General features: G+C 44.1%; 1 protein-coding gene and 6 non-coding genes across 7 annotated transcripts; 1 reads left to right on the forward strand and 6 right to left on the reverse strand.

The window, feature by feature from the left end:
• Window positions 1–441: 441 nt before the first annotated feature.
• LOC139568838 (U4 spliceosomal RNA) lies at window positions 442–583 on the reverse strand. Its single transcript, XR_011673682.1, has one exon. It is a non-coding gene; the product is annotated as a U4 spliceosomal RNA (small nuclear RNA).
• Window positions 584–1,178: 595 nt separating this feature from the next.
• On the reverse strand, window positions 1,179–1,320 carry LOC139568855 (U4 spliceosomal RNA). Its single transcript, XR_011673698.1, has one exon. It is a non-coding gene; the product is annotated as a U4 spliceosomal RNA (small nuclear RNA).
• Window positions 1,321–1,700: 380 nt separating this feature from the next.
• Window positions 1,701–1,837, reverse strand: LOC139568935 (U4 spliceosomal RNA). The gene has a single exon (XR_011673776.1). It is a non-coding gene; the product is annotated as a U4 spliceosomal RNA (small nuclear RNA).
• A 589-nt stretch (window positions 1,838–2,426) lies between these two features.
• On the reverse strand, window positions 2,427–2,568 carry LOC139568857 (U4 spliceosomal RNA). The gene has a single exon (XR_011673700.1). It is a non-coding gene; the product is annotated as a U4 spliceosomal RNA (small nuclear RNA).
• A 380-nt stretch (window positions 2,569–2,948) lies between these two features.
• Window positions 2,949–3,085, reverse strand: LOC139568939 (U4 spliceosomal RNA). Its single transcript, XR_011673780.1, has one exon. It is a non-coding gene; the product is annotated as a U4 spliceosomal RNA (small nuclear RNA).
• A 588-nt stretch (window positions 3,086–3,673) lies between these two features.
• On the reverse strand, window positions 3,674–3,815 carry LOC139568863 (U4 spliceosomal RNA). The gene has a single exon (XR_011673706.1). It is a non-coding gene; the product is annotated as a U4 spliceosomal RNA (small nuclear RNA).
• A 2,444-nt stretch (window positions 3,816–6,259) lies between these two features.
• Window positions 6,260–18,335, forward strand: LOC139560295 (tubulin monoglycylase TTLL3-like). The gene is made up of 13 exons (XM_071376947.1): window positions 6,260–6,340; window positions 8,440–8,512; window positions 12,301–12,392; window positions 13,427–13,583; window positions 14,138–14,193; window positions 14,274–14,402; window positions 14,633–14,747; window positions 15,113–15,238; window positions 15,323–15,506; window positions 15,784–15,929; window positions 16,259–16,502; window positions 16,718–17,153; window positions 17,335–18,335. Exons 2-13 carry the CDS (start codon window positions 8,497–8,499, stop codon window positions 18,118–18,120), a joined length of 2,487 nt encoding a protein of 828 aa, XP_071233048.1. The 5' UTR covers window positions 6,260–6,340; window positions 8,440–8,496; the 3' UTR covers window positions 18,121–18,335.
• Window positions 18,336–22,755: the final 4,420 nt, after the last annotated feature.

The raw sequence follows: 22,755 nt of genomic DNA on the forward strand, positions 1-22,755 counted from the left end.
ACTTGTTCAATAAATGTTACCTTTTTTTCCTGTACAAAACCAATATCGAGAGCAAAGCACTTTGAGTAATCAGCACCACTGGCTCAGCTGCAATGGGTCGCAAACCCAAAACCTTTTCAATTAAATCTTGCCATCACTGCCTCTAGAGGAGGCAAGAAGAAGTGGGTAAAGTGGTTTTGGGTAACTTACTACTTGCAACAATTAGAGGCAGTGTGGGGGCAAAGCTGAAATTGTGGGCCCAAAAACGCTGTTGCTGAGTTAATTCTCCCCAACACTACTTCTAACACAGCATATACTACTGACACCTTTTTTTCTGTTTTTACCTAGTTGCAAGATAATGTTCACCTGTCAGCTGAATCATCAAAAATATTATAGAGGAAATTAGTTGGGTTCAGCCCATTTTTGGTCTTGGCACTATCTTCTCTTCCACATTTATAGTAGTCTCACAAGAGACTATCAAAAATTGCCAGGGTTGACTATATTTCAAATCATCCCAAGCGGGGTATTGGGTTAAGTTTTCAACTAGCAATAATCACGCCTCAGATGGACTTCATAGGCTACAATATCGCATCTGCGAAAGAATGTCAAAGGATAGCTACTCAAACTGTTTGTAGTGTCTTGCACAGCTTCTCCACTAACGGTATTATTGTGTTGTTACATTGGTATGTCTAGCAGTTCGCCCCTACCTAACACTTTGGTGGATTCTTGATTACATGTCATTAATGGCAAGGTGGGATACTTGTTCAATAAATGTTACCTTTTTTTCCTGTACAAAACCAATATCGAGAGCAAAGCACTTTGAGTAATCAGCACCACTGGCTCAGCTGCAATGGGTCGCAAACCCAAAACCTTTTCAATTAAATCTTGCCATCACTGCCTCTAGAGGAGGCAAGAAGAAGTGGGTAAAGTGGTTTTGGGTAACTTACTACTTGCAACAATTAGAGGCAGTGTGGGGGCAAAGCTGAAATTGTGGGCCCAAAAACGCTGTTGCTGAGTTAATTCTCCCCAACACTACTTCTAACACAGCATATACTACTGACACCTTTCTTTCTGTTTTTACCTAGTTGCAAGATAATGTTCACCTGTCAGCTGAATCATCAAAAATATTATAGAGGAAATTAGTTGGGTTCAGCCCATTTTTGGTCTTGGCACTATCTTCTCTTCCACATTTATAGTAGTCTCACAAGAGACTATCAAAAATTGCCAGGGTTGACTATATTTCAAATCATCCCAAGCGGGGTATTGGGTTAAGTTTTCAACTAGCAATAATCACACCTCAGATGGACTTCATAGGCTACAATATCGCATCTGCGAAAGAATGTCAAAGGATAGCTACTCAAACTGTTTGTAGTGTCTTGCACAGCTTCTCCACTAACGGTATTATTGTGTTGTTACATTGGTATGTCTAGCAGTTCGCCCCTACCTAACACTTTGGTGGATTCTTGATTACATGTAATTCATGGCAAGGTGGGGTACTTATACAATAGATGTTACCTTTTTTCCAGTAGTAAAAAAACAATATCAAGAGCAAAGCATTTTGGGTAATCTGCACCACTGGCTCAGCTGCAATGGGTCGCAAACCCAAAACCTATTCAACTCAACCTTGCCACTGGTGCCTCTAATGGAGGTGTATAACGTGTCTAAGGGTACCTTACTTCTTGCAAGAATTAGAGACAGTGTGGACCAAAACCCCCGTTTCTGAGACTATTCTCCCCAAGACTACTTCTGACTATATTTCAAGTCATTCCAATGTAGAGTTTTGGGTTAAGTTGTCAACCAACAATAATCACTCCTCAGATGGACCTCATAGGCTATGATATCGTCTCTGCTCAAGAATATAAGAATACAGCTACTCAAAAGGTTTGCAGTATCTCGAACAGCTTCTCCGCAAACTGTATTATTTTTTGTTACATTGGTATGTCTAGCGCCCCCTACCTAACACTTTGGTGGATTCTTGATTACATGTCATTAATGGCAAGGTGGGATACTTGTTCAATAAATGTTACCTTTTTTTCCTGTACAAAACCAATATCGAGAGCAAAGCACTTTGAGTAATCAGCACCACTGGCTCAGCTGCAATGGGTCGCAAACCCAAAACCTTTTCAATTAAATCTTGCCATCACTGCCTCTAGAGGAGGCAAGAAGAAGTGGGTAAAGTGGTTTTGGGTAACTTACTACTTGTAACAATTAGAGGCAGTGTGGGGGCAAAGCTGAAATTGTGGGCCCAAACAGGCTGTTGCTGAGTTAATTCTCCCCAACACTACTTCTGACACAGCATATACTACTGACACCTTTTTTCAGTTTTTACCTAGTTGCAAGATAATGTTCACCTGTCAGCTGAATCATCAAAAATGTTATAGAGGAAATGAGTTGGGTTCAGCCCATTTTTGGTCTTGTCACTATCTTCTCTTCCACATTTATAGTAGTCTCACAAGAGACTATCAAAAATTGCCAGGGTTGACTATATTTCAAATCATCCCAAGCGGGGTATTGGGTTAAGTTTTCAACTAGCAATAATCACGCCTCAGATGGACTTCATAGGCTACAATATCCCATCTGCGAAAGAATGTCAAAGGATAGCTACTCAAACTGTTTGTAGTGTCTTGCACAGCTTCTCCACTAACGGTATTATTGTGTTGTTACATTGGTATGTCTAGCAGTTCGCCCCTACCTAACACTTTGGTGGATTCTTGATTACATGTAATTCATGGCAAGGTGGGGTACTTATACAATAGATGTTACCTTTTTTCCAGTAGTAAAAAAACAATATCAAGAGCAAAGCATTTTGGGTAATCTGCACCACTGGCTCAGCTGCAATGGGTCGCAAACCCAAAACCTATTCAACTCAACCTTGCCACTGGTGCCTCTAATGGAGGTGTATAACGTGTCTAAGGGTACCTTACTTCTTGCAAGAATTAGAGACAGTGTGGACCAAAACCCCCGTTTCTGAGACTATTCTCCCCAAGACTACTTCTGACTATATTTCAAGTCATTCCAATGTAGAGTTTTGGGTTAAGTTGTCAACCAACAATAATCACTCCTCGGATGGACCACATAGGCTATGATATCGTCTCTGCGCAAGAATATAAGAATACAGCTACTCAAAAGGTTTGCAGTATCTCGAACAGCTTCTCCGCAAACTGTATTATTTTTTGTTACATTGGTATGTCTAGCGCCCCCTACCTAACACTTTGGTGGATTCTTGATTACATGTCATTAATGGCAAGGTGGGGTACTTGTTCAATAAATGTTACCTTTTTTCCTGTACAAAACCAATATCTAGAGCAAAGCACTTTGGGTAATCAGCACCACTGGCTCAGCTGCAATGGGTCGCAAACCCAAAACCTTTTCAATTAAATCTTGCCATCACTGCCTCTAGAGGAGGCAAGAAGAAGTGGGTAAAGTGGTTTTGGGTAACTTACTACTTGCAACAATTAGAGGCAGTGTGGGGGCAAACCTGAAATTGTGGGCCCAAACACGCTGTTGCTGCGTTCATTCTCCCCAACACTACTTCTGACACAGTATATACTACTGACACCTTTTTTCTGTTTTTACCTAGTTGCAAGATAATGTTCACCTGTCAGCTGAATCATCAAAAATGTTATAGAGGAAATGAGTTGGGTTCAGCCCATTTTTGGTCTTGGCACTATCTTCTCTTCCACATTTATAGTAGTCTCACATGAGACTATCAAACATTGCCAGGGCTGACCATATTTCAACTCATCCCAAGCGGGGTATTTGGTTAAGTTTTCAACTAGCAATAATCACGCCTCAGATGGACTTCATAGGCTATGATATCGCATCTGCGAAAGAATGTCAAATTACAGCTACTCAAACTGTTTGCAGTGTGTTGTGTTGTTACATTGGTATGTCTAGCAGTATAGACAAGTGTCTGGTCCTCCTACTCCAAACTGGAACCATCTCACCCTGGTACAGTATAGCACAAAAACATTACCTCATGTTATCTGGAATGCTCTTTAGGTTTTATCATCCAAAGACATCGTAAATCTCCTCCGTCAGTGCTATCTCATAGAGGCCCTCCTCAGTAAAACACACACAATAGTTAACAGAACACTCTATTCTGTCGAATAAAACAACCATTATAATGCAATACAAGCATTATAACATAATCTTGCGATTTCCACGACAGGGCCCATGCCAAATCTTTTCAGCCTTCTGAGGGGTAATAGCCATTGTCATGCCCTCCTCACGACAGTGTTTGTGTGTTTGAACCATGATAGGCCCTTAGTGCTGTGGACACTGTCGATTTGAATGGGGGCGTGTTCTGCCCTCTGTTCCCTGTAGTCCACGATACTCTCCTTTGTCTTGCCCACATTGAGGGAGAGGTTGCTGCCCTGGCACGATACTGACTCCCAATAGGCTGTCTCATTGTTGTCAGTGATCAAGCCTACCACCGTTGTGTCATCAGTGCATATTGAACAATTATATTGCAAAGTATAACCTTACCTAAGTATCATGGGTCCATAAAATGGGGTATCAGCCTACTCAGTGACACCACAGAACACAACTGTGAAGAGTTTACCCAAATATTAGCATCGTAGCTCTTATTGCAGGACTTTGACTGTGGGAAATCACCTCACTATTCAACCTATTGACTGGTGAGCTAATGTGGCTCATTTCAAAGTAGTGTCAAAGTCCTGCAATCAGAGTTATGACCTTAATATTTGTGTAAACTCTTCACAGTTGTGTTCTGTGGGTGCCACTGAGTAGGCTGATACCCCATTTGATGGACCCAAGATCCATATGTAAGGCTGTATATTACAATATGAATGTCAAATACGCACAATAGACGGGCTGGTGAGGTCATTTCCATTTTAGTCATTTAGCAGACACTCTAATCCAGAGCAATTACAGTTAAGTACCTTGCTCAACAGCACCAACATATTTTTCCCTTAGTCGGCTCGGGGAGTAGAACCAGCAACATTTTGGGTACTGGCCCAACACTCTTAACCGCTAGGTTACCTGCCGCCCGCAGTCCTGCAATATGAGCTACAACACGAATGTTTATAAACTCTTCATAGTTGTGATCTCTGGGTGTCACTGAGTAGGCTGATACTCCATTTCATGGACCCAAGATCCATAGGTAAGGCTGTACATTGCAATATGAATGTTCACTACACAGTAAGTTGACTGGTGAGCTAATATGGCTCTTTCCCCAGTGGTGACAAAGTCCTGCAATAAGAGCCACAACGCAAATATTTGTGTAAACACTTCCCAGTTGTGTTCTGGATTGATACCCCATTTCATGGACCCAAGATCCATAGCTAAAGCTGTACCATTGCAATATGAATGTTAAATACGCACAATAGGCTGAATAGTGAGGGGATTTCCCACAGTTAAAGTCCTGCAATAGGAGATATGACGCTAATGTTTGTGTAAACTCTTCACAGTTGTAAACATTTCATGGACCAAAGAGCCATAGGCAAGGCTGTACAATGCATACAATATGCCCCCAATGCAATTCTGAAGTCTAATACAGCCACAGTGCGATTTCAACTGATTTAGATTTTTGGGTAAAATGAACGAATTGTCTTTTGTTGAATTTATATAACAACATTCCAAACGTGTTAAGCATTATCTTGTCCAAATATGGAATGATTCCACTATTCGTATCTGTTTGCACCAGTTTCAATATGGGACTTTGATTTTGAAGGTGAACCACAAATTCTACTATTATGGCTAATCATTATTGTGTCTAGCTTCACATAGGTGCAAAAGCAATGAGCAACTGCACCATGACATTGATCTACCATTGGTGTGTTAGATACCACCCACATGAGTTTGATTGACACCCCATCATTATCATATTTGAGGAGGAAATACAGAAATAAATGAATGAATAAATATATATATAAATAAAATGAATAAACACATAGATGATCATTAAATACATACAGATATGTAGAGAAAATGTATACATTTTTATCAGTATTTTTGAATTTCCTTTCTCATTTAATTATGTGTTGATTTATTGTTTAATTTATCTATTTATGTATGCATTTATTTATTTATTAATTTAATTCTAATTATGACAGGTTTGGACCTTCCATATCTCCTCGCCGTCTTCTCCAACCCATTGGATGAGAAAGCCAGAGGTCCCGCCCCACTGACCATCCCCTCCAATGGGTTTTGAGAAGAGGTGAGGCGAGAGCAGGAAGGACACAAGCATTCTGCAATTGAGATTCTCCCAGTGTGTAGGAACTTGAGGGAGGAGGCGGGATTGCGCAGGTGTGCAGGTAGCAGTTGGGTCACGGCAGTCAAAAGGAAGCAAAATGGTGCAAGAGGAAGCTGGGGGAATAAAAGCACCATGGGAGGACAGGTGAGTTCACAGTGAGTGCAGAAATGACCGTGAGCATGATATTTGAAGCTTAGATACAGATATTTTTATTGGTAAAAGATTTGCCATGTGTTTAATAACCCCATTATCTGTATTCAACTAATTGCCTGGGAATGTTTGTATTTTCCATATTGCATGGTAATGGAATTATGCTGAGACTCCTATTTTTCACTATAAAATGTATACTAAATATAAACCAATGTTCCCAGAACATTGCACTAAAACACATTTACAGGAAGGACTATGCAGCTACAACATTTGGTAACAGAATAAAACTGAGGGAGATTTTAACATCATTCTGTTACCAAACTTTTTTCCAGTAAATTTTTTTGTGTTTGTTTTACTGTGGAAATTGTTCAAAGTAGTCATTGTCCATATAGTTGTATGGTTTGATATACTTTACAATCAATGGTTTTTGTTTGGCATACAGCATTATTCCGTTACCATGGAATTGCCCATAGGCTACTCACTGTCTAACTATAGACTGTATAGATTACTGCACTTCATTGCTCATTGGGAGAGAGGATATTGTGAGTGTCTTTTCATACCTGATAATGAACTAATTATTGTAGACTTGTCTAGCCTCAGATGTGACAGTACATATTTAATTTCTATTATTGAGTGGGCTAGGTGACGAGGTAGCTGTAACTAGGTAAAAATAATTGCATGTCAACATTGTGCATTGGGATTTCTGCCCTGTGTTTGTGTGCATGTGTTTATTTGGTGAACATGACCACAGTCTGTGAAAAGCCTCAGGTGCATGTGGGAGGGATGTATATGTAATTCACTCCAGAGAGGGTGGGTGGATGGGGGTTGGGCAAAACAGGTGACAGTGTTTGTTTCGGCTCGCCACAGATTAACAACCACCTGACCCAGAACACTACCCACTAGCTGTGTCATTTTAAGAGAACCTGCCCCACAGACAGCTAACAGCAGAACCTGTGGCTGTGTTTGAAAGTGTAAAATTCATGATGCATTGTGGGTAAATGGTGACTGACTGATCTATAAATATTAATAAGTAGTTATTTATGATGCAAGGTGATTTGTAGATCAATCAGTCGGCAGTTGCCTTCACTGTCGGCTTCACTCTGTGAAGTGACTGCTTAGTCTACACTGTAAAAAAAATCATGTTGTTTTTACGGTAATTTACTGGCAGCCAGTTACCTGTAAGTTGCTGAAAAAAAAGTCCAGTATGTTAGAAACTTTACAGTAATGTACTGGTAAACCAAAGTTTATTTGGAATTTATGGTAACATACTGAACCTGTTTCTTTACAGTAACTTACAGGTAATTGGCTGCCAGTAAGTTACTTTAAAAACAAAAGGATATCATTTTTGTGTATACATACACAGCAAATGATCCAGTGTTAAATAAACACAGATTCTGTTCATTTAAATACTGGTCCAGTGTCTATACGGGTCTACACTTTTCAGTGTTAAATTAACACACTGCTTAGTGTAAAGCCTTATTTGCATATTTCCCAGAGTGCCTTGCTGTATTTGGCTGTATTTGTTAGGGAAAGAGATGTGGTTGTTGCATTCATCTATTTCCTGTCTTCTGGCCTTAACCAGGTGAGCTCCTCCATGTTGTCATTAATTAAATAACAGTACAACACATTTTTAGGGCCTTACTTTGAGAGTCTAATGTTACCCTAATGCAGTGGCCTGACATTTGTGGTTTTCAAGGCTGCAAGTCACATTCTAATGAACTGTGAAGGGATGTGTGATTCTTATTGGAATCCAGCCAGAGTGAGGATATCGAACCCCAATCTGCATTCAGAATGATTGCCGGGTTTGGGAAGATAAAATGATGACTACCTAAACCATCTGTACTGAAACAAACATTTTAGTAATGGGTGCAACAAGTCCAATTAACAGATTGTATTAGTTTAGAATTGTTTTTGTTATTTATTTGAGTAGCATAAGATTAATTCATCCATCAATGCAAAAACAATTCAAAAAATTAGGCGATTTAGGAGTAACAGTTGGAGCGGAGCTAGCGGTTGCCTGTGCCATAAAGGTCCAGACCTATTGGCTGATAGTAGGTTAACTACAGCATGATGATTATCTATTCTCTTCTTAGATGACCAGAGAGAAGGGGACACCAGAGTGACAGATTTTAGCCAACCCTGAGAGCAGCATGCAGCACATGCCTCGTAAGAACACACACACACACACACACACACACACACACACACACACACACACACACACACACACACACACACACACACACACACACACACACACACACACACACACACACACACACACACACACACACACACACACGATGTTGGCAGCATACTGTATGGCTGCCACTTTGCTATTTAGTTATAATTTTGGTGTTTATCTTTACTTGTTTTGCACTAAATATATCCTCTATCATTTCTTATGATCAACTAAAACTTTTAAACATCAGATCGACCGTTATTAACCTGAATTCCAGCTTCGACTTCGACTCTGCCCCGGGCTCTTTGTGTAATTACAACCCATTTTTCGGGCTATCCAAGAGGAAACGCTGGTGAAAAGAGGTGGAGGGAAAACCGGTCACATTCTATTGGCCAATGTACAGTCTATTGATAATAAAACGGATGAACTCCCTTCGCGGATTTGCTATCAACGGGACTCTCGTAACTGCAATATTCTCTGCTTTTCTGTAACATGCACTGTAACAAATTGCTGTACATTTATAGCAAAACTTTCAGTTAACTACTGTAATTATAAATTACTTAAATGCGTCACCTTCTCCAATGTAAACATGGCGTTTAAAAAATGTTTTTTTTTGTTTTTTTTACAGTCTTTTTATATTATTTTAATAGATGCCTAAACCTCACAAGTTTTGAAAAACTCACTAATGCTTCTATAACTCTCGTCCCCTTGGAATGAGTGCAACCAAAACCAAACTCCTCTCCAAAACGACAAAACATGCAGGCAAACTAAATTGTGAGCCAGGGCAACACACTGGCTAAACACAAAACACAAAACCAATTGACTGCCCACCCTTGAAAGACAATCAGCTACCAAGTTGTCCTTACCACGGACATGTCTGATTTCAAGGGGAAACTCCTGCAATATCCGTAGTGACTTTCCTCTCGTGATATTCCTCAGTGGAATAGCCTTTGGGAAACGAGTGGCAGCGCACATGATGGTTAAGAGAAACTGGTTACCACTCTTTGCTTTGGGCAAAGGACCAACACAATCCACCAGAACCCTTCTGAAAGGTTAGTCAAAACCAGGAATAGGCTGCAAAGGTGCAACCGGCACAGCTTGGTTAGGTTTATCCGTCCGCTGGCAAACTCGACAGGATTTACAGTAAGCCACAACATCCTGTTTCAGACCAGGCCAAAAGATGTTATGCAAGATACGGTCATACGCCCTGTTGATGGCCTGCTATACTACCATCGTGAGCCATCCTCAGTATCTCTTGTTGAAGTATAACTGGAATGACAATTTGAGATACACTGGGCCAATCGTCTTGCCCAGAAGTGGTGCGAGAATGCCATTTCCTCATTAGAACACCATCTCGGTCAAAGTAACCCACATGAACTTCCTCAAACTCCTCCGGACGTATCTCAGCAAAAAGAGGAGAGAGGGAAACATCTTTACTCTGTTCAGCAATCGGTTGCTTCCTAGACATCGAAGTGTCAACTGTAGGAACCCTCTCTTCCTTCAGTGGTCCTACAAACTCGCTCACCTTTGGGGTTTTCAAAGGAGAGGTCAACTCAGGAGGTTTAGCGAAATCAGGATCACCCATAAATGTCTCGGTCAGATCAACCATGGTGGGATTGCTCACATCCTCAACACTGCCGATCACTAACGAGGTGACACCAATCGGTGCACCCTATGTGCTAACGAGGCTCCCAAGGGGCGCTGCGGTTTAAGGCACTACATCTCCGTGCTTGAGGCGTCACTACAGACCATGGTTTGATCCCGGGCTGCATCACAACCGGCTGTGATCGGGAGTCCCATAGGGCGATGCACAATTGGCCCAGCGCCGTCTGGTGTTAGGCCATCATTGTAAAATTAAAATGTGTTCTTAACTGACTTTCCTAGTTAAATAAAAAAACATGCTATACATGCTATTGTCCAACCTCAAAACATACATGGAAAAAATAAACCTATAACAAGGGGTATGCTTCTTCAGCAACAGCAAATAATGTGCTGGCTCTAGTGCAGTGGAAGTCCCGATCCATTGTTCACCCGTCTTGGAATACCTGATGGTCAAATGCTGACCCTTCTACCTATCCAGAGAGCTTTCATCTGTTATCGTGACTACTGTATATATTCCTCCTTAGGTCAAGAAAAAAACAAGCTGACACTTAACGAACTGTACGAGGCTATGAACAAGCGGTAAACCATGAACCCGGAGGCTGCTTTTCTTGTTGCCAGGGATTTTAATTCCACTTCATTAAGACATGTAACACCCAACTTCCATCGACATGTTTCTTTCGTCACTAGGAGCAATAAAAACCACTGTTACTCTACCCACAAGCAAGCATAAAGGCCCTCCCTTGTCCCCCCTTTCGGCAAATCAGATCATAACTCTATACTGTACAAGCAGAAGCTTAAACAGGAAGTACTCCGTTGGGAAATGGTCATCCGAATCGGAGGCTATGCTACGAGAGGGGTTGGTGCTGGAACTAGAAACTGGGATCCGTGCTATTGCTGGGGCCGGGACTGGATACCATGGGTTGATGCTGGGTCTGGTGTTGGGACTAGGCACCGGGAACCGGGAACCAGGGCTGCTGCAGGTTCTGGGTCTGGATCTGGGTTTGTAGAGGGGAGGAAGGACAACCTGAGGAGCCAGCAGACACACAAGGGAGCCCTAGATCCAGAGGTCAATGGTGATACTACCCTGTGACCTGCTCGCTCCGGGTGAAGGTTTGATCTTTGGTTCTTCCTTCCCGCCTCATCTGGAGCTGGGGCTTGTGCTGCAAAATGGGTACTGGGTTGGTGCTGGGTCGGGATCTGGTTCTGTAGAGGGGAGGAAGGACAACCTGAGGAGCCAGCAGACACTCAAGACCCGGAGATCAGTGATGGGACTCGCCTGTGGCATGCTCGCTCCGTGTGTAGGTCTAGAGCTTTGGTCCTTCCTCCTCGCCTCTTCTGGTGTGGTGAAAAATGGCTCCTGGTTCTGGTCTGTTTCTGTGAGAGGGATAGGTGTAGAGCGAGGAAAGGGGAGAGAGATGGAGAGGGAGAAGGGAGGTGGTAGAGAGTATTTTCATTGGCCTGGGCTGGTGCTGAAGGAGGAGCGATGTGGCGGCAAGGCTGGACGATAGTGGGAACATGGCCTCGGCACACTCACCAACAGGTGGTACATGTATTTGGTGTGAGTGCCTCCGAGAGGGCAGTTCTCTGTACGTACCTTGTGCCATCTATGAATTGATTCCTTCGTGGGGAGGCAAACATGAACAGTCGTCGGAGGAAAGTCCTTCTGTTCGGAGTGTGTTGTCAGGGTCATGATGATGGTTTATTGGGGAGGTCTGATCTCACACTGTCACACACACACACACCTAATTTGCTCACACACACAACACGCACACACATTCATACTGACTCTACACACACGCACGTACACATTGACCTACAATCATCATATACGCTGCCTCTACTCTGTTTATCATACAGTATATCCTGATGCCTAGTCACCTTACCCCTATACATATCTAACCCTACCACTCCAGTATCCCTGCACATTGTAAATATGGTATTGACACTGACCCTGGAACTGACCCTGTATATAGCTTACTTACTTTCTCGTGTTCTTCTTATTTCTATTTGTCGTGTTTTTATTTTACTTTACTTTTTAATACTTTTTTATAGTCCTACTGACAATAAAACAGCAACATTTTCTCTCAGACCTTGCGGGGGGCCCCACCAAACTGCGGTATGCCACTGACACCATACTGTATACTAAATGTATGCCTGTTTTCCCCCATAGAGGGGAGGGTGCGTTGCAGTCCATTTAATCTGCCAGAGATAAACCCAGACAGGCTGAAGACTGCCAAGGCTCTGGTGGAGAAGGCTGTCCAGGTAAGACAGTTGTCTCTCTGAGGCGCCATGCCCATAGGGAGCACAGGGGCATAAAGTTAGGTTCCCAATTTCCCAACCTCGTAACTAGCTACCAAGAAGCCATTTCAGGCTATCAATCAAGTTAGAGTAGCTAGCTTGTCTAACTATCTTGCACGCTGGCAAGGTTGGTAGACTTTAGAAAAGCAAGCAATAACTTATATTTCTATATTTAACCCTGTAATGTGACTGAGAACACATTCACAGCAATGACCTTGGGAATAGTTACATGGGAGAGGAGGAATGAGACAGTTGGAAGCTGTGGATGATTAGTTGGCCATGATGGTATGAGGGCCAGATTAGAAATTTAGCCAGGACACCAGTATTAACACCTCTACTCTTACAATAAGTGCCATGGGATCTTTAGCGACCACAGGGAGTCAGGACATCCAAAAGACAGCACCTTACACAGGGAAATGTCCCCAATCACTGTCCTGGGGCATACAACCAGAGGAACGAGCATCTCCTACTGGCCCTCCAACACCATTTCCAGCAGCATCTGGTTTCCCATCCAGGGACAGACGATGAGCAACCCTGCTTAGCGTCAAAGGCAAGCCAGCAGTGGGATGCATGGTGGTATGCTGCTGGCAAACTAAATGTAATGAATAAGACTCCCATTCCTTTAAAAATAAATAGCCATATTTTAGCAGAGAAGCCCCTCAGCCATCCTCACATACTTTTTTGGGCCCCTTTAGATTTTTGGGGTGCATGACGCCCCTGGTCTCTTTCTCTCTCTTCTCTCCACACAACCACTGTCTGGGCCTACAGCAGACACACCACAACCAACACATTACCTACAGCAGTGGTCACCAACCCTGGCCACACTGAAGAGCGACAGGGTATGCAGGGTTTGGCTCCAGCCCAGCACTAAGGCTCCTGATTCACACCTGATCCAAAGGCTAGAGGAAAAAGCCTTCATACACTGCAGCTCTCCTTGACCAGGGCTGTAGACCAACTGACCTAAAGACACTTTCCTACCCTCTCTCTCTCTCTCTCAGCTGCGGAGGGTGTTCTCTGTACAGGGCCCCTATCCTGTGATCCGTGCTGCCTTGCAGGCCAGAGGTTGGGTGGAGCGTCGACTGCCACGCCCCGCCCCAAAACCAGCAAGCCATTGTCATGGTGAAGAGGATGGGGATGACAGTAATGATGACAATGGTAAGACGGAAGCTCTTCATTGAGCAAGCACATTAGGTTTGAATACATTTGTCAACCCACAATCAGACAGTGGCAAGGAAACTTTCAAGGAAGAAACTAGCTCTTGTGAGGTATTCTGTAGTCCACAAAGGCTGTAAGAGAGACTTCAACAGTTTTACGTTTGCGACTACTCATACTGTATAAGGTAAAGCAGAATCCCTGCTAATGGTATGGATAGGGCACTTAGATTAATAGCTGTAGTATAAATGTAATGGGAGCACCGGTAGGATGCTCCTAGTCCTAAGAATAAGATACAACCTGAGCCCATACCACATCAACCAAGATATGTCACACCGCACACATCACTCTCCTGTCAGAACAGAGCTTGTCATCGCTCGAGTGAGAGGTTGACCCCGACCGCAAATCTAGGATCAGATTAGCCTACTAAAAACCTAACCTTAACTATTAGGGGGATTAGAAAATATTTGGTCCTGTATCAGTGGTTAGGAGCAACAACCTTCTCCCATGTCTACTCCTATGTACTACATACTTTTATTCTCTCTCTTCTTTTTCAGACAGAGGGGTGGAGGGGGCGAGGGGGCACGACCCTGATGACATGCATGACCTCATGGTGAGCTGCTGTTTGATGTGGCGTCACTGCTAGATTTTCCCCTTTCCTGTCACTCTTCCACTCACCCTTTCTTCCCCCAGTCTCGTCTGGTGCGAAATGAAACAACATACTTCTACTGGACGACACGGAGGGATGAGATTGACTGCCGCTCGTTACGGAAGGACCAGATGACCAATCACTATGCAAAGTCGGGCACTTTCACCACCAAGGTCACAGTCTGAATACAGATTGCACTCAATTCACTTAAGGAAATAACGGGAATACTCAAGCTACATTCTAGTGCCTCTCTCCCCCTCCCTTCTATTTTATTCTATTATCCTACTATTCTTTTCTCTACTTTACTCTATTTTATTCAGGGATACATAATATGAGTAATTATAATCTCTCTCTCTCTCTCTCTCTCTCTCTCTCTCTCTCTCTCTCTCTCTCTCTCTCTCAGGTGGGTCTGTGTGTGAACTTGAGGAACCTTCAGTGGTTTGATGCTACAAACCCAGACACATTCTTCCCACGATGCTACAGGCTCGGGGCAGATGATGAGAAACATGCCTTCATTGGTCAGGCCACTCTCTAACTGTCATTCTGTCCTGCACCCCAAGATGCATGTCTTTCTTTCTGTGATAGCTCAAGGTAGTAGTTTCCCTTAGGATCAGATGACCTTAACCCAAAGTCTCTAACCTTAACCATTAAAGGTATGTAACAGTATCTGATCCTGTATCAGTGGTTAGAGGGACCTTCTACCCACTTCTCCCTGAAGGCACTTGTCCTTCTGCAAGCAGCTCTCCATCCCCAATTCACAGTCAACATTACTGTATAGTACATGTTTATTAGGAATGTCTAATTGAGAAAAGTCATATTTTTCATTATCCTTTCTCTCTCTTTCTCTGGCCCCGCTCCACTTCTCTCTCATCCACTTTTTTAGAAGACTTCAGGAGGACCGCATGTACTAGTCTGCTCCAGCACATAGTGGAAAGGAGTGATGGAGAGGGAAGAGAGCAAGTAGAGGCAGAGGAAGAAAAGGTGGAAGAGAACTTGTCACAATCCGAGGGTATCAGAGTGATATACTGCACACACACAATAAATTGCAATACATTGTGCCATTCTCAATGTCAAGCCAATAAGTCTTCCCCAGGCCCTAGGAAACGCAGAGCAACTCGATTGGTCAGTCCAAGAATGATTGACAGGGCTTTGCACGTATGCCAGGAGTTTCTCAACAGTTTGGACCACAGTGACATTGATGTCACCATGGAAACGCCACCCTCCCTCACAGAACAGCAGTGGGTCAAGTTCATGCATGACTACTACCTGGTCGTCCAGTGAGTGTGTTGTGTGTAGTCAAGGGTCATTAGTTAGTCATTCATAGCTTCATTGTCTTTGCTCAGCTAACCCATAGGTACATACTAGCACTCAACTAAGGTATTTGGTTCAAATACCCCCCTCTGTGTTTCTCCCTCTCTCTGTGTGTGTGTGTGTGTGTGTGTGTGTGTGTGTGTGTGTGTGTGTGTGTGTGTGTGTGTGTGTGTGTGTGTGTGTGTGTGTGTGTGTGTGTGTGTGTGTGTGTGTGTGTGTGTGTGTGTGTGTGTGTGTGTGTAGTGAAGGTGTGGGGATCGAGGGCAGTGGTGTGTATGTGGAGCGTTGTCAGGCCATGCTGAATAGACTGCAGGTGTGTCCACAGCTGGAGACGGATGGCCTCCACAACATCTGGATCATCAAACCAGGGGCCAAGTCACGGGGCAGGGGTGAGGCTGGCTCTGTCTGTCTGTGTGTGTGTTCTGAGGGACAAGTTGATATGATTCGTGGGGCAGGTTGGGTGTGTGTCATAGGGTTTGCTGCGTATGTTAATGTGTATTTTAATGTTCATGTGTTTTTGTAACTCTTTCCCTTTCATATCTTATTAATGTCTACCCCTACACCCTCATTCCCCTGCTTTCTTTCCTTGTACTCCTCTCTCTCCCTCTCGTTGTTGTTGTCCCTCTTTCCTATCTTATATGCCATTCTCTTTTTGTTTCTCCCCCCTTTCTCCCTCCCTCTCAATCACCCTCTCTCTCCTCCTCCCACTCCCCTCCAGGTATAATGTGTATGAATCGCCTGGAGGAGATCCTGAGCCTGGTGGACAGTGACCCATCCCTAATCAAGGACAGTAAGTGGGTGGTGCAGAAGTACCTGGAGCGCCCCCTGTTGGTCTATGCCACCAAGTTCGACCTGCGCCAGTGGTTCCTGGTCACAGACTGGAACCCCCTGACCGTGTGGTTCTACCGCGAGTGCTACCTGCGCTTCTCCACCCAACCCTACTCCACACAGACCCTGGATAGGTAAGAGAGAAGGGGGGGAGAAGTGTGGAGGGGGGAGAATGAATGCATGAATGAATGAGAGAGAGAGAGAGGAGTGGGAGGCATGAGAAAGAACTTGCTTATTTACCTGATCCACATCAGTTTTCCTTTATCAAGAGGTATTCTAGATCAGTAATACCAAAAATATCAATAGTCCATTCTGTCCATCTCTCGCTTTCTCTCTCCGCCTCCATCAGCTCGGTCCACCTGTGCAACAACTCCATTCAGAAGCATTTCCAGCCGTCTCAATGGCGCCACCCGGAGGTGCCCAAGGACAACATGTGGTCGTGCTCCCAGTTCCGGGCCTTCCTGCATGCCCAGGGCCAGGGGGCATCGTGGGGGGCGCTGGTGGTGCCTGGGATGCAGCGGGCAGTGGTCCACGCCCTCCAGACAGCCCAGGACCTGGTGGAGGGGCGCAGGGGCAGCTTTGAGCTCTACGGGGCAGACTTCATACTGGGTCGGGACCTGAGGCCCTGGCTACTGGAGATCAACGCCAGCCCCACGATGGCCCCCTCCACGGCAGTCACCGCCCGCCTCTGCCCTGCCGTGCAGCTGGATACCCTCAAGGTGGTGCTGGACCGACGGGCGGACCCTGGTGCCTATACAGGGGGCTTTCAGCTCATCTACAAACAGGTGAGGCCAAGGATATATGCATAGACAGACATACATGCAGATAATTCGGACACAAGCTTGATGATCACATATGATGAGTCTATGCAGACTATGCAAAGCATTCCCAGGTACTATAAGGCATGAATAATACCCAGGCCCCATCAGGAGTGTGTGAACATATCTCTTTTCCTCATTCTCCCAGGCTACAGTTGAAGTCCCTCAGTACATGGGAGTTAACCTGCTGGTGGAGGGAGCCCCACTAAGACGACCCCGACTGCCCCCACATAGAATCCGTGTCATCCTTGACCCCCCTCTCACCACACACATTCATACCCGCACCAACCAATCAGCCCCAGAAACAGAGGACAAAGCCTCCAGTCATAGACCATCCCCATGCCGCCGCCCCTCGGGCAAAGAGAACCAATCAGGGTTAAGGGGGAATAGGTTCCACAAAAGAGATGAAGAGGGTGGAGCTCTGGGGCGCCAGCACACCCCTACTCTGAGGTTGTCTCAGAGAATGGCAACAGAGCGCCCTCTGGCACTCCACAGCGAGCACCCGAAGAGGGCTTGTTGCCTGGGGATGAGTCTGAGCAGAAATTGGCCTCTCTGCCTGGTTCCCAGGACTCTGTCACACTCCCTTAGCACCCCCTGTGGCATATTAGGAGGTGACACCCACCCCTCTCACCCTAAAGCCCACCCCAGGCCTGCCCCAGGACCCTGCACCAACCGGCCCTTCCTCCCCCAGTCCTCCCTGGGACCCCCACGCAAGGCTCCAACCCGGAGCCTGCCCACCCTCTACGGCCCCATCCCAGGCCTGGAGGTCTTTGGCCTGCGCCCCAGCCCACTGACAGAACCCTTATCTGGGCCCTGTCCAGCTCTGGCCTCCGACCCTGGCCTCCGCATACACCAGTTCCTCCCCCACTTCCACAGGCAGGCTATGGCCACCTATAAAGGAGACTGCGCCGGCGGAGGACCCAAATCCTCTTGATGTAAAGCCTTATCTGAAACACAAGGGAAAACACAAAACTGACTTTGGCTTAGCATCTATGGGTAACGTCGTAATGTACTTGACAGACGGGGCTTTGCAGGGGGGGAAACGATCTCTTGAACTGTCATCATGTGTTACTTACTCACTTTTGGAATTTTATTTGTCTTGAAAGTAAAATGAAATTGAACATGAAATAAAGACTTTCCATCTGTGAAGTTAATGTGTCTTGTATTCAGTGTTAGACTACACATACAGGACCGCCTGCAGACATAACTATCAGTGATCCTAAAGATGAGTTTTTGTTAACTGGGTTCTTCCTGTATTGGTAATTGTATTTGGTTATGCATAAATCATACATAATTCAAATGACATTCAAATGAAAAGTTTAAAACAAGGTATTCAACCATTTCAGGAAATATCTAGTCAATACATCCTAAGCAACCAATCAGTTAACTCAAAAATACACAAGGAAAAAAAGCAGATTACAAAAGAAATCACAACTTTTGTTTCTTTGTTTAACAATGGTTGTTGAATGTAGATATGGCCTGTCTGAATGCTGAATGTAAATCTTGCCTGTCTGAATGCTGAATGTAAATCTTGCCTGTCTGAATGCTGAATGTAGATATTGCCTGTCTAAGTTTATTTTATTTTTTTAAATTATTGAGTGGTTGGTCTGGTTGGCAGTCTGTCTGTGTCTCTTTATTGGGGGGTGAGGTCTGAGTTGGGATGGCAGCGGTTGGATGGGGTGAGCGTTGTGGTGGCTGCTGCTGTGTCCAGGGTTGTCAGTGACTGAAAACTGGGAACTGTGCTGGGGCCAGGACTGGAGACCAGGTGTTGATGCTGGGACTGGGGAACAGGAAAAACAGTAACCGGGAACTGAGAAGTGGGGCTGCTGCAGGTGCTGGGTCAGGATCTGTGTCTGTAGACAAGAGGAAGGACAACCTGCGGAGCAAGCAGGCCCACCAGGGAGCCCCAGAGGTCAATGGTAGGACTCCCCTGTGGCTTGCTCGCTCCGGGTGAAGGTCTGGTCCCTCCTCCGCACCTTGACTGGTGGTCTAGTGCTGGGATTGGAACCGGGGATCTGGATTAGAACTGGGGCTGCTGCAGGTGCTGGGTCAGGATATGGGTCTGTAGTTAATACTTAATACTTGTGTTAATACTTGTGTTTAGCGTGAGTGCCTCCTTGGGTGCAGTTCTCTGTATGCGCCATCTATAGATGGATTCCCTAGTGGGGAGGAAACCATGGACAGTCATCAGAGGAAAGTCCTTCTGTTCGTAGTGTGTTGTCAGGGTCAAAGTCTGATCATTTCACTGCAGATTTGGATGAGAGCCTCTGGCAGGTCATTTGTATAATTCTTGATTGTTCACAGGTCTTGGCATTCCTATCCACTTACCACCAGCCTTGATACCTTTCTTTTCAGGAAATTGCAAACATGCTTTTCACACTTCCACAGAAGATGCCTATATCTCACCTCCATGGCAAAGTCTCACCGGTATGGTAATTATCTGTCAGGATTTCCATTCCAAGTCCAACTACTAACAGATTGGATTAGTTTAGAAATGTTATGTTATTTATGTTTGTGTAGCATAAGATTAATCAACCAATCAATGTACATGCAAAAACACAGGTATTGAAACAAACAATTTTGAAAATCAACCTCAATAGAGCATGCTGGGAAATATGATAATGATGGGTTTGGTTTTGAGCAAACATGAATTTGTAATTTTACTCAACAAGCTTGTTCAAATTCAGCTCACTTTAAGCAGAGTTTGTTGCTAGGGGGCAGCATTTTCACGTTTGGATGAAAAGCATGCCCAGAGTAAACTGCCTGCTACTCAGTCCCAGTTGCTAATATATGCATATTATTAGTATATTTGGATAGAAACACTCTGAAGTTTCTAAAACTGTTTTAATGATGTCTGTGAGTATAACAGAACTCATATGGCAGGTGAAAACCTGAGAAAAATCCAACCAGGAAGTGGGAAATCTGAGGTTTGTAGTTTTTCAACTGTTGGCCTATCGAATACACAGTGTCTATGGGGTCATTTTGCGCTTCCACTAGATGTCAACAGTCTTTAGAACCTTGTTTGATGCTTCTACTGTGAAGTGGGGGTGAATGAGAGGGGATTGAGTAAGGTCTCTCCCAGAGAGCCACGAGCTGGCCATGCGCGCTCACATGAGAGCAACCTGCTTTCCATTGCTTTTCTGAAGACAAAGGAATTATCCGGTTGGAACATTATTGAAGATTTATGTTAAAAACATCCTAAAGATTGATTCTATACTTCGTTTGACATGTTTATACGAACTGTAATATGACTTTTCGTCTGAACTTTTGCCTGGACCTGCCCGTGCGTCGTGAGTTTAGATTGTGTTCTGAATGCGCAAACCAAAAGGAGTTATTTGGACATAAATTATGGACTTTATGGAACAAATCAAACATTTCTGGTGGAACTGGGATTCCTGGGAGTGCATTCTGCTGAAGATCATCAAAGGTAAGTGAATATTTAAATGCTATTTCTGACTTATATTGACTCCAACATGGCGGATATCTTTTTGGGTTGTGTTGGTCTCTGAGCGCCGTACTCAGATTATTGCATGGTTTGCTTTTTCCGTAAAGTTTTTTTTAAATCTGACACAGCGGTTGCATTAAGGAGAAGTATATCTTGAAATCTGTGAATAACACTTGTATCTTTTATCAATGTTTATTATGAGTATTTCTGTAAATTGATGTGGCTCTGTGCAAATTCACAGGATGTTTTGGAGGCAAAGCCAAATGTAAACTGAGGTTTTTGGATATAAATATGAACTTGATCGGACAAAACATACATGTATTGTGTAACATTTTGTCCCGGGAGTGTCATCTGATGAAGAATATCAAAGGTTAGTGATTCATTTTATCTCTTTCTGCTTTTTGTGACTCCTCTCTTTGGTTGGAAAATCGCTGTATGCTTTCTGTGACTAGTCGCTGACCTAACATAATGATATGTTCTGCTTTCGCCGAAAAGCTTTTTTGAAATCGTACACTGTGGTTGGATTAACGAGAATTTTATCTGTTAAATGGTGTCTAATACTTGTATGTTTGAGAAATGTAAAAGAACCCCAGTGTTGGTGTTAATAACCAGTGTTGAGTATGAGAGTGTGATTGTGTCAATTTTACTCTGTGGAGAATAAAAGGCTCTGCATGGTCAATCCGAAAACTGAAGTGGCCGTACAGCATTTACTGCAATGCAGCCTCAGCAAACGTCAGGGCGCTCATACTTCTTGCACTTAGCGGAACAGAACAGAGCTATTGTGAAGGAAGTTATCAAGGAAGTGAGCTTGTGTTTTACAGGACGTCACCACCCCCACCTACCGTCAACCAATCATGTCAATGCAGAGCTATACGGAGCCCTCGCAGGGCGATGCAGTACAGAGATTGATTTGGACTCTGCATGCCTCGGGATGCTCCGCACTTGTGTCAAACCCTCAATACGAAGCCTCTGACCACGAAGCCTCTGGATCATGTATAAATTGGTTTTAAAATATGTCTATCAAAACCACGCCCATCATTATCATTTCCCAACATCTGTGTTTTTGCAAATACATTGATTGATTGACCAATTTTATGCTACAGAAAGAGAAACATATGTTCTTTATAAGGTAATCCAATCAGTTACATTTATGTCACTGTTACTGAAAGGGTTGTTCCAGTTTAGGTAGTCTCCTTTTATCAATGTTTCTAGCCCTGACAGTCATTCTGAATGCAGGTGAATAAAATGTTCACTCCAACTGCCCCTGATCACACTACCATACCTCCTACTGCCCCTGACTCCTCGCCCCTGACCTTGCCATCCAGTGCCACCGTTCCGCAAGAATCCCTCATCCAAATCTGCAATGACATGGCCAAAACCAGAACTGGACCGTATAAATAACCCATTATGTCCCTGACTCTATTCACCCTCAACACCGGAAGCTTCCTGTTTCCAGACAGACGACAGACTGTCCTGGGACACCTCTCCAATAACTCTGCAGACATCTACCTCCTCCAGGTGTGCGGCATCCCATACAAGGAGATATACATGCTCCTGGAGGAGGAGTGGACCCTGGAGGGTTCTATTTGGTCAGGCTCCAACACCGCCAGAGCTGACAGGGTCAACATATTGGTGACCAACCCCTACCTCCATCAAGTCCAACACGGTGGTCGAGAGTGGGCCACATTAAGGCAGTTACAGTGCATTCGGAAAGTATTCAGACCTCTTGACTTTTTCCTAATTTTGTTACATTAATTTAATCATTTTATAATAAGGTAATTTCCCCATCAATTTTTTTATTTCACATTTATTTAACTAGACAAGTTAGTTAAAAACAAATTCTTATTTACAATGACGGCCTAGGAACAGTGTGTTAACTGCCTTGTTTATAACGACATATTTTTACCTTGTCAGCTACTGGCCCAACGCTCTAACCACTAGGCTACCTGCCTCCTCTAACCACTAGGCTACCTGCCGCCCCAATCTACAGACAATACTCATAATGACAAAGCGAAAACAGGTTTTTAGAAATGTTCACAAATGTATTAAAAATAAAAAACGTAAATATCTTATTTGTATAAGTATTCAGACCCTTTGCTATGAGACTCAACATTGAGATTAGGT

The sequence above is a fragment of the Salvelinus alpinus genome, chromosome 2 (assembly GCF_045679555.1).
Source record: "Salvelinus alpinus chromosome 2, SLU_Salpinus.1, whole genome shotgun sequence".
Classification (NCBI taxonomy): Eukaryota; Metazoa; Chordata; class Actinopteri; order Salmoniformes; family Salmonidae; genus Salvelinus; species Salvelinus alpinus.